At 33.5% G+C, this 12,475-nt stretch overlaps 1 protein-coding gene across 1 annotated transcript in view; it reads left to right on the forward strand.

Moving 5' to 3' along the window:
• LOC107155345 (disintegrin and metalloproteinase domain-containing protein 32-like) overlaps positions 1–12,469 on the forward strand; it is a 179,536-nt gene extending 167,067 nt beyond the window's left edge. The window contains exons 19-20 of the mRNA XM_048792765.1: positions 7,194–7,232; positions 9,832–12,469. Of these exons, the coding sequence (XP_048648722.1) occupies positions 7,194–7,232; positions 9,832–9,874 (82 nt within the window). The 3' untranslated portion in view covers positions 9,875–12,469. The remainder of the gene's footprint in view (positions 1–7,193; positions 7,233–9,831) is intronic.
• The last annotated feature ends 6 nt before the right edge of the window (positions 12,470–12,475 follow it).

Here is a 12,475-nt window from a genome sequence, read left to right on the forward strand (position 1 = left end):
ATTTTGCCTATCTCTTAAAATATTAATGTAGTTATTATTTTTAAATTTTTCATAGTTTTCATTTCAGAGGTATAAAGAGTTTTATATCTTTCATTTATATTTTCGTAGCATTCTGAATTTGTCTGTGTGGTTACTCTTACCAGTGTATTTTATATGTGCCCTTAACTCCCACCCAGTTAATCCCATTAGCAGATTAATCCACTGATTGGGTTAAGACTCTTATAACCCAATCAATCCAGGTTTTCTACAGGAGCATTACAAGTGTTTATTAAAAATGTACATTTCTTATGTATCCTTCATCTGTTTTTTTTCCAATGACAATATCTTATATTAACATATTGCCTTTGCAAGCCAGAAATTGGTATTGGTACAATACTATTAATAAAATTAAATACCTTATTGGCTGGTATTTACATGCATTCATTTGTGTCTGCAGAGTGTTATGAAATTTTATCATATGATTTGTTCATCAACACCAAAATTATCACCATTCTTTTTTGAAATCCTACTTTTTAAATTCTAGGTTCAGTTCCTTTTTCCACCTGGCTTTAATGAAATATGATTGACAATAAAATTATTTGTATTTAAGAGTATGACATTATGATTGGATATACATTTGCATTGTAAAATTATTACTAAAATCAAAATAACTAAACATCCATCACCTCATCTATTTACCTCTTTTTCTGTGTTTATGGTGGGAACACTTAAGATCTACTCTCAGTAAGTTTCAAGTATACTATATACCATAATTGTTTTTAAAAATTAAAAATAGCCACATAACATGACCATAAAGATAAGAAAAACAAAATGAAAGAAAATAAACTAATAAAGGTGTATGCTTCTATTCCATTCCTCCACATATTTGGAATTTCTAATGTCCCAAGTTTATAAATTTTAATTTTGCGTATCTCTTAAAATATTAATGTAGTTATTATTTTTAAATTTTTCATAGTTTTCATTCCAAAGGTAGAAATAGTTTATATCTTACATTTATAATTTCACAGCATTCTGAATTTGTCTGTGTGGTTACTCTTACCAGTGTATTTTATATGTGTATACTTCTTACTCATTAACATCTTTTTCTTAAAGTTTGAAGAACTTCTCTTAGCAGTTTTTTTTATGGACAGGTTTAATGGAGATACATTTTCTAAGGTCTGTGTGGGGATGTCTTTACATCTCCTTCATTTCTTAAGGATATCTTTGATGGGTACAGTTTTAACCCTGTGGTTCTGTGAAATCTCATTCCATTCTTTCTGCTGGCTTGTGACGTTTCTGCTAAGAAATCTGCTAGCAGGTGAACTGGGACACCTTTATGTGTTGTGTTCTCTGTCTTGCTGCCTTTGGAATGTTTCCTCCATCTTTAACCTTTGAAAGATTGATTATAGTGTGCCTTGGGGTAGGTTTGGTTGAGAATCAAACTGGTGACTTTTGACTTTCCTGTATCTTGATACATAATTTCTTCTGTATGTGAGTTTTTTCTTATTATTTCTTCAAGTATTCTTTTATTATTCCTTCAACATTCTCAGGTACCTCTGGAATGCCAAATAGTTAAACATTTTCTCTTAATGATGTCCCAAAGTTTCTATAGCTTTCCTTATTCATCTTCTTTCTTTTTTTCTTTTCCTACTAAGTATTTTTCTAAAAGACTTTTTTTGAGCACCCTAATACTTCCTTCTGTTTGTTCTACTCTAATATCATGCTTCTATCATATTTTAAATTTTGCTTAGTTTATGTTTTTAGCTTTCTGTTTGGTTTTTAAAATTGCTTCCATCTCTTGTTAAAGTTTCTCTGTTAGAGTATTGAATTGTATTAAGATCCTTGAGTTTCCTTAAAATAATAACCTTTTTTTTGGTATGTGTTGTCGTTTGTACATTAAATCATTAGATATTTATTCCAGTTTTTTGTAATGTGGCTTTGTGCCTCACTTCCCCCAAAATTTATTTTCTGAGTTTACAAATGCCTCTACTATTCAGCACTAGATGGCACCGTGAATCCACAGTTGCTGTGATTCTGCTATTGTTGCTGTTTCATCACTAGAGGGTGCCCCAAGTTCAGGTGTGTTCGAAATGCACAGTTGATGTGTTTAGCATTAACCGGATGAGTAACTAAACAGGGCATCTTGGTTGTGAACAATATTACAGTAAACATTAGAGTATATGTATCTCTTTGAGGCCATCATTTTCTTCGGATGTATGCATAGAAGTGAGATTACAGGAGCACATGGTAGTCTTATGTTTAATCTTCTGATCAACCTGTGGTTTTCCATAGCAGTTGCACCAATTTACATTCTCACCAATAGCCCACATGTGTTCCATTTTCTCTAGGTTCTTGCCAACAATCATGTTCTCTTTCTGAGTTTTTTCTTTCTCTTCTCTTTCTCTGATAGTAGTCATCCTAAAAGATATGAGGTGGTATCTCATTAAGCTTTGATTTTCATTTCCAAAATTTTTACTGTTATTAAGCACCTTTTAATATATCTGTTGGCCATTTGTATATCTTCTTTAGGGAAGAAGAGTCTATTTAAATACTTTGTTCCTTATATTTTTTGGAATCAACCCCTCTTCCAATATTTGAACCCTTTCCATATATTACATTTTAATTTGTTGATTGTTTTGTTTTCTATGCAGATTTTTTTTAAAGTTCCACTTTATTTTTGCCTTATTGCCCAGGCTTTTGGTATTATATCCAAAAAATTATTGTGAAGTCAAATGTCAAAGGCCTTTTCCTCTATGTTTTCTTCTAGAAGTCTTATGGTTTTAGGTCTGATGGTTAAATCCTCAATCCATTTTTGAATTGATTTTTGTGCATGATGTAAGAAAAGGGCCCAATCTTATTCTTTTGTCTGTAGTTACTGTAGTTACCCAGGTTTCCAACACTACTTATTCAAGGGAACTGTTATATCCTCCACTGTGTATCTTGGCTCTTTTGTCTAAGATTATTTGTGCATTTGTCGGTTGATTTCTGTACTCTCTATTTGGTTCCATGTATCTGTACATCTATTTTGATAATACACTCCAGTGTAACTTGAAATCAGGAAAAGTTCTTCTAACTTCAGATTACATTAGTGATTCAGAGTCTTTTGTGGTTCTATATGAATTCTAGGATTGTTGTTTCTAATTTTGTGAAAAACATTCCTGGCATTTTGATAGGGACTGCACAGAATATACAGATAGCTTTTGGTAGTGTGATCGTTTTAACAATATTGATTATTCTAATCCATGAATACAGACTACCTTCCAGTTTATTTGTCTTCAATTTCTTTCATCAATTTTTTTTTATTTTTATTGATGTTGTAAATTGAATTGTTTTCTTAAATTTCTTTTTCAGAGAGTTCATTACATATAGAAATAAAACTGATTTTTGTATGTTGATTTTATATCCAACTTTAATTTGTTTATTATTTCTAACAGTTTTGGAGTGGAGCTTTAGGAACTTTTATATGTAAGATTATGTCATTTACAAACAGACAATTTTCCTTGTTTCTTTGCAATTTGGATGCTCTTTCTTTATTTCTTTTTTTTTTTTCTTTTTTTTTTTTTTTTGCTAATTCATTAGGGTAGTCTTTCTAGTACTATTTTGAATAGCAGTGAAGACAATAATTATTCTTGTTTGCTTCTTGATGATAGAGAAAATTCTGAAAGCTTTGCAATAAAGTATGATATAACTGTGGGCTTCTAATATATGGCCATTATGATGTCGAGAACTATCCTTGGTGTATATTTCGGTTATTTATAGTTTTAGCTGAAAAAAGAAGCCACTTAGAACATTCAGATATGAGTCTGTATGTAGACATGCACTTTCTCTCTATTGGTTGATACTCAGGAGTAGAATGGATGGGTAATATGGAAGGTGTATGTTTAACTTCTAAAGAAGAGCCAACAAGATCATTCTAAATGGAGAAAAATTGAAGGCATTCCCTCTAAAAACTGGAACAAGACAGGGATGCTGTCACCACTTCTATTTAACATAGTTCTTGAAACACTGGCAGATGAAAGAAATTAAAGGGATATGTATAGGAAAAGAAGAACTTAAAATAGCACTATTTCCTGACAATGTGATTCTATACCTAGAAGACCCAAAAAACTCCACCAGAAAACTTCTAGAACTAGTAAATGAATCCAGCAAAGTAGCAGGATATAAAATCAACACACGTAAATCAAAGGCATTTCTGTATATCAATGACAAAGCCTCTGAGAAGGAAATGAGGAAAACTACCCTATTCACAATAACCTAAAAAAAAAAAATAAGATACTTGGGAATCAACTTAACAAAAGAGATGAAAGATCTATACAATGAAAACTACAGAACTCTAAAGAGAGAAATCAAAGAAGACCTTAGAAGTTGGAAAGATCTACCTTGCTCTTGGATAGGCAGAATTAATATTATCAAAATGACCATACTACCAGAAGCATTATACAGATTTAATGAAATTCCAATCAAAATCCCAATGGCATTCCTCATAGAATTAGAAAAAGCAATCATGAAATTCATCTGGAAAAATAAGAGACCCAGAATAGCTAAATCAGTTCTTAGCAGGAAGAGTGAAGCAGGTGGCATCACTATACCAGACCTTAAACTATACTACAGAGCAATAGTAACAAAAACAGCATGGTATTGGCACCAAAACAGACTGGTATACCAATGATACAAAAGAGAGGACACAGAGACTAACCCACAAAATTAAAATTATCTTATATTAGATAAAGGTGCCAAAAACATGCACTGGAGAATAGATAGCATCTTCAACAAATGGTGCTGGGAAAACTGGAAATCCATATGCAACAAAATGAAATTAAACCCCTATCTCTCACCATGCACAAAACTCAACTCAAAATGGATCAAGGACCTAGGAATTAAAACAGAGAATCTGCGTCTAATAAAAGGAAAAGTAGGCCCTAATCTTCATCATGTGGGATTAGGCCCCTACTTCCTTAATAAGATTCCTGTAGTGCAAGAATTAAAACCAAGAATCAATAAATGGGATGGACTCAAACTAAAAAGTTACTTTTTAGCAAAAGAAACAATCTGTGAGGTGAACAGGGAGCCCACATCCTGGGAGCAAATTTTTACCCCTCACACATCAGATAGAGCAATAATCTCTAGGGTATATAAAGAACTCAAGAAGCTAAGCACTAAAAACAACAACAAAACAACAACAACAACAACAACACAAGCAAATAACCCAATCAACAAATGGGCCAAGGACCTGAACAGACACTTCTCAGAAGAGGATATACAATCAATCAACAAATATGTGAAAAAATGCTTATCATCTGTAGCAATCAGAGAATTGCAAATTAAAACTACTCTAAGATATCATCTCACTCCAGTCAGAATGTCAGCTATTATGAAGAAAAACAGCAATAAGTGTTGGAGAGGATGTGGGGAAAAAGGTAGACTCATGCATTGCTTGTGGGACTGCAAATTGGTACAGCCAATATGGAAAACAGTATGAAGATTCCTTGTAAATCTGGGAATGGAACACCATTTGACCCAGCTATCCTTCTCCTTAGACTCTACCCTAAGGACTTAAAAACAGCATACTACAGGGACACAGCCACATCAATCTTTATAGCAGCACAATTCACAATAGCTAAACTGTGGAGCCAACCTAAATGTCCTTCAATGGATGAAGGATAAAAAAAATGTGGCATTTATACACAATGGAATTTTACTCAGCATTAAAAGAGAATAAAATCATGGTATTTGTGGGTAAATGGATGGCATTGGAGAAGGTAATGCTAAGTGAAGTTAGCCAATCCCCCAAAAACAAATGCCGAATGTTTTCTCTGATATAAGGAGACTGACTCATAGTGGGGTAGGGAGAGGGAGCATGGGAGGATTAGATAAATTCCAGTTAGGGAAGAGGGGTAGGAGGGAAAGGGAGAGAGCAGGGGATTAGCAAGGGCAGTGGAATGTGATGGACATCATTATCCAAAGCACATCTATGAAAAATCGAATTGGGTGTCAACATACTTTATGTATAAACCAGAGATATGAAAAATTGTGGTATATTTGTGTAATAAGAATTGGATTGCAAAAAAAAACCAAAGTACATGTATAAAGGCATGAATTGGCATGAACATACTCTATATACAAGGATATGAAAAATGTGTAATAAGAATTGTAATGCATTCCACTGTCATGTATTTAAAAAAAAATAAAATCAATAAAACTAAAAAAATAAAAAATAAAAAGCAAGCCACAAAAGAAGAAAAAAAGAAAGAGCCAAAATATTTTCCAAAGCAGTTGTACCGCCTTGCATTCCAACCACTAGTGTGTGAGAGTTCTAGTTCTTCATAACCTTTCAGCAAATGGTATGGTCTGATATTTTACTGGTTTTAGCAATTTTAATAGCATATGGTTGTATCTGAATATAATTTTAATTTACATGTCTAATGACTAATGTTGTTGCCAATGACTTCATGCAGTTATTTGCAATCTATATTCTTTGGAGCATTGTCTATTTAAATTCTTTGCAAATTTTTTAATTGGGCTATTTGTCTTTTTATGATTTGTTCATATATTTTGATAATTTTTGAAATAGGTGATATGTTACATTTTGAATATTTGTTATGACTTTGGGCTATAAGTCCTTCATCATATGTATTATCTGCAAATATGCTCTTCCAATTTAAGGCCTGTCTTTAATTCTTTTAACAAGATGTCAAAGAGTAATAGTTTTAAATTTTGATGATGAAATATAATGTATCATTTTCTTGTTTTAAAGATCATGATTTTGATATGGGAACTAAGAAGTAATTGCCTTCTGAGTAATTTTACAACTCAGTGTGTATGTATGAATTATAGTTCAGCTATAGAACTATAGAATGTACTTAGAAGTGATAAGGAAAAGGGCCTGGGGTGTGCTTGGTTAGCATCCTCCAGGCCCTGGGTTAGTTTTCCTGCTCTGCTGGAAACAAAACAAAACAAAATATGAGTAAAAGCATACCTTTGGTTTCTTGGTGCTTTCCTCATTGCAAGACTTGAAATTTTCACCCTTTGTGGATGAATATATGCACAAATAAAAATGTTATTTGCATCTTGTTTTCAGTGATCCTTGGACATCATTTTATTTATTGGCAACTAGTCTTGTAAAAGACAAAATACTGATTATAACATAGTCTGACTTTTATTCACAAAGTCGGTGAGCTTTCTTAAGACATTATTTCCCTTTTTTTTTTTTTTAGATTCAAATCAGGAGGAAGCACTCATACATACCTCAGTAGGTATGTGAGTTAAAAGATACATGTTGAAAACCAAGAATGAATTGATAATTCAAAATTCCTAAATATTTTCTAACCACATTGGTAAAGTAAGGCACTGAAAACTGACTACTAATACTTAGTAATTTAGTTTCTAATACATTAGTCTCTTAGTTAATAAATGTTCATTGAAAGTCTACTCTGTACAAACAAGGAATAAAATGGCTGATGAGCTGGGTGCGGTGGAACACACCTATAATCCCAGCACTTGGTGGCTGAGACAGAAGAATCACTAGTTCATAGCCAGACCCAGCAAAAGAGAGGTGCTAAGCAACTCATTTAGACCCTGTCTCTAAATAAAATACAAAATAGGGCTGGGGATGTGGTTCAATGGTCAAGTGCCCCTGAGTTCAATTCCCAGTACAAAAAAAATAAAAAAAAAAAAGGCTGGTTGAACAGGAGATATGATTTGTGCAATGAATAAATTAAAATAATATATAGTGTCCAGAAGTTACCCAATGTGTATGATATTAGTATAATCCTTAGATAAATAAACCAATGCCTAAAATTCAATAGACCATGAGGGAACTCATGAATCTTGATGTATAAATATCTATGACTAATTATATTGACTTAGCCCTTTTATTCTTTTTTAAAAAAATCATCAACAAATAGCATTTTATATGCCTATTAATATTTTTAACCATAAATTAATTTCTCATTGTTCTATGATAGCCCATGAACTGGGCTTAGTATTCTCTTTCATTGTGAAGACTAATGCATTTTTTCAAATTCAAAAAAGTCTTAGATTTTTATCTCTTCAAATGCTAACTCTGCTTTTTTTCAATCTCCTGTGTCAATTCCTTTTTCTTTTTAACTGTTTTTGTGTGTGTGTGTGTGTGTGTGTGTGTGTGTGCGCGGTGGGGGGATGGGAGTACTTCCCTAACTAATTTAATAATCAGGTTTTTTTTTTTTTTTAATTTTCATCTCTGTTATTTCTTGTTTAATGGATTTTGGTTTCTTTTAAAATTCATATGGAAATCCCAAATGGGTAGTATTAATTAGTTTCTGGTATCTAAACATGGCAAAGGCCCTAAATGTTCCTTCTTCGTCCAGTAGTTCAAAGCAATGTCCCTGATGCATCTCAATGTTTACTGATGACAGCTTTTACTATCCCCATTTCATGAATGATGTGACCTTCCGTGGTGCCCAGGGTTAGAGAAGGAGGTCAGCTCCAGCTTTCCAGGCAGCCTCAACTTCTGATAAGTTGATGTGGTTCACATAGCTTATAAGTGGTTCACATAAATAGTTTACATATTCTGTATAAGCAAAAATAACCAACACAGTTTTGGCACCATTATCAATGCACAAATAACTGGGTTGGATGCAGAACCCAAATGGATCAGCAAGCTTTCCTTTATTCTGCAGAAGAGTCAATCAATCAGGCACTGGAGGGGCTCATTTTCTGATAGGAAAATGGACACCATTATAGAGGGGCTCTGAGTTTTATAGTTTACAGTGAGGTTGGTTTAACTGTTGGTGACTAAAGCAGGACATGTTGGTTTGGACAGTCAGAAAAGAAGTTGTAAAAAGCCCCAAACTCATTGTCACTGGAAAAGCTCCTAACTCTATGTTCACTGCTTGTCCTCTTTCTCCAGGATTCATTGTTTCCCAGAGCTTCACTGTTTGCTTTTCTCCTTCTAGGACTCATTGGCAATGGGAAAGGGTAAAAGTGCAGGGCGCAGCATTTCAGGGTCCACCTCCTCCCTTCAGGACCCATTGTGGTTGGGAAGGGATGAATGTTTGCTTTTGGTGGAGATGTTGGGGGTGAACCTGGGAAGGGATGTGTAAGCAAAAATAACCACCAGTTTCAGGACCATTATGATTGCATAAATAACTGCTCTTTTTCCTTGGGGCCCTTTGTTACTGGGAAAGGATTTACTGGCAGAGGATTAATGATTGCAATGATTGCCTTTCTCTTCCCTATTCCTCCAGGTCAGACAGTTTTGGGGGGGTTGTCATTTCTCCGTCCTAGGGGTTGTCATTTTCCACATCCTTCACTATGAAGGCATTCAGCTTTAGTGTCTATTTGCTTTACATTTTCAATATCCTCCTTAAAAAATAAAAGAAGAAAAACAACAACAACAATAACAACTATCATTAGAGATATCCCTTTTTAAATTTTAATTAGAACTTTGTATGTTGTTTTTAATGTCTTAATTTTTTTATCATTTCTCATTTGTAATATAGGAGGGGAATTTGTCTGCCCTGTCTGCTTGACTGTAAATATAGGATAAAATATTAGGTTGGAACCTGAATGTTATAACCAGATGTTCAAAAATCAAGCATATACCCTATGTTGGAAGTTACAGGATATTGTTTTTCTTGCTCTTCTCCCTAGTTGGGAATTTGAATTTGTATTCTTTATGGACATGATATATGGGTAAATAAGAATTTTACTTATTTATATATCCTAATTTAATAACCCTTTAAAATTCTTCATTAATGGTGTTTAGTGGTGTCCTGTAGGTTAATGCAGGTTACAAAATGGTCTGCATTCATTCATTATGGAGGTGTTTTTTTAAAGCATTAATTTGGAAGCATTGTTTTCTCTCTCATTTAGATCCAGAACAGAAAGCAGGAGCCAAATGGATACTAGAAAGTAAGTAAATTAAGAGGTATCTCTTACAATAAATTTGTGTTAAAAATCAAGATGAACAAATTGATGATCAACACTTAATTTATAGGTAACGACAATTAATTGAAGAGGCATGATTAAAGTACCAATCCAAAAGCAACCTTCTGGTATTTGCCAATCTGGGAACCAGAAAGTGGTTGTTTAAATAAATAAATCCCTTTTTTCTTTTGGTTTAATGTTGGAAACTTATTCTTTGGAACTAGGAGAATAAATGATTGGTGAATTGTTTAAGGAACTAACATATAATAAACAGAATTTTAAAAAGTTGTTATCATGGAGTACACAAAGGGGAAGATTGCTTCTTTATTTGGAGACTGTACAGCTAGAAACTCTACACATAGGGTAATGAACAACTGGGGTGAATGCCTGTCCAGGTCATTTGCAATGAATTTGCTGAAGAAAAACATCCTAAAGCAACAAGACAACTATTACAAAGTAGTTTTAACTAGACCCCCACCATTCCCTGAAAGGTAGATGTTTTTGTATAATAATGCAATAAGTGTTGTGGGTTTTTGGGTGTTTCTTCATGTATAAGATGTTTTGGAATTTTCACTCCTTTCACTTGTTGTCTTTGTTTATACATATAGGATGTTGGTGTTATTCTTTCTAGTTCTTTCAAGTCTAGTACTATTCCAAAACACATCCAAGTCCACAGGGTCAACTTTCTAGGATACACAGAAAGATTGTATGATTCTGTTTATTCCAGAAGAAGTTTCCCTCTTCAATAAGAAGGAAACTTCTGCTTTTCTTATTCTTAATTTCTTGTTATTATGATCTTTTCCTTTGGAGCTATGAATTAGTCTCATCCAAATGAAAAAGTTGATTTTGTGTATGATGTCTTCTTTTGCTATTGTGACCAAAGGAGTTATCATATAGTACTCAAACACAACAAGTCTTAATTACCTTTTCCTTACCTGAGGATATATGTCTTTTTATGTTCTGTAATCTCAGACAATAAAGGCCAGATTTATCTTGCTAAGTACTGCATAACCAACATGTAGCAGAATACTTGACATATAGTAAATTATCAATAAAACAAAAACATAGGAATAAGTTTTATAAACCGATCTGTATACACATGTACACATACACCCATCCATATATATGTCTGTAGTGTTGTACCTTTCCCAGTTTCTCTCTTTATATTACTTCTCCTCCTGAAATCTTTTTTGGGGACCAGGGATTGAACTCAGGGACATGAGACTACCGAGCCACATCTCCATGCCTATGGTGTATTTTATTTTGAGACAGGGTCTCACTGAGTTGCTTAGTGCCCCTTTTGCTGAGGCTGGCTTTGAACTTGCTATTCCCTTGCCTCAGCCTCCCAAACCTCTGGGATTACAGGCATAAGTCACCACAGCCCAGCTCCTCCTGAAATCTTGTTAACATAATCTTTCTTAGAATCATCATTCATCTGTATTGAATGAGGGATGATTGCATCACCTACAGGAAAATGCATGTTTCAATTCAAATAGCTTAATTTTGTAATGTTAATCCTCTGGTTTACCCTTCTGGCATAATGTGCACTAGGGTGACACTTTTAGGATGAGTATTCATTGAAATTTTAGGTCACTTATCTTTGGAATAATCTTCTACAGGCAGAAAGTTAGTGGGAAAGGATACTGAAGCCAAAGACAGCAGAGAGGAAGAATCTCATTATGAGTACCACTTTAGTATAACTAAGTTTTAAATGCCTACATTCCATCAATATATCCAGTCTTTCCCTAAACAACAGAAGGATCTTAGACTATTTAACAACAAATTATAAATATTAACCTTCCCATATTATAGTCATTTAGTTTCTTTCAGATTTTTAACCTATAGAATTCCACACTCCATTAGTCCCTGTTGTCATTATCATTTTTTATGTTAAATGAATGTGTAGAAGAGTTTTAAAACACATTTATCAACTCTTTTGCTCATTGTTCATTCTTGAATTTCTTTATTTTTCTTTCTGGCTTCAATGTCCTTTTTTCTCGAAGTACTACTCTTTTAGTTTGAGCTAATCTCTGGGTTATAAAACATTTTGTGTTAAATGGCTGAGCATGATTTGTTTTTATATTTATTTTTGAATGATCATTTAAGTGGTTACAGACATCTAGTTGAGAATCACTTTCCTGAAACTTGAAAAAAATACTCTGTTGTAATATGCCACTTACTGTCATTGATTAGTTTTCTGTTGTCAGTCTGATTAACTTACTCATTCCCTTATTCCCTTACTTCCTATTAATGAGTGTTTTTTCTAGGTAGTTTGTAAGGTTTCATCTGTGCCTTAAATGTTTTATTTTATTATTATTATATACTTTGATATATTTTTTTATCCACCTCTGGATTTAGGGTAGTCTTTATATGTCAGGACCCAGGTCATTAATTCTGGAAAAATTCAGTCATGATCTCCTCAGTGATTGACCCGACCCCATCTTTCTCTTCTCTATCTGAAATGTTTATGTTCAGGAGGGTCTTCCCAACTTAGCTTCCATATTTCTTAATTGAACTGTTCATAACTATGCTCTTATACCTCTGTATCTGACAGTGTTTGTTTTCCAAGCAGTTTCCTGATCACCCATTC

The sequence above is a fragment of the Marmota marmota genome, unplaced genomic scaffold (genome assembly GCF_001458135.2).
Source record: "Marmota marmota marmota unplaced genomic scaffold, marMar, whole genome shotgun sequence".
Classification (NCBI taxonomy): domain Eukaryota; kingdom Metazoa; phylum Chordata; class Mammalia; order Rodentia; family Sciuridae; genus Marmota; species Marmota marmota.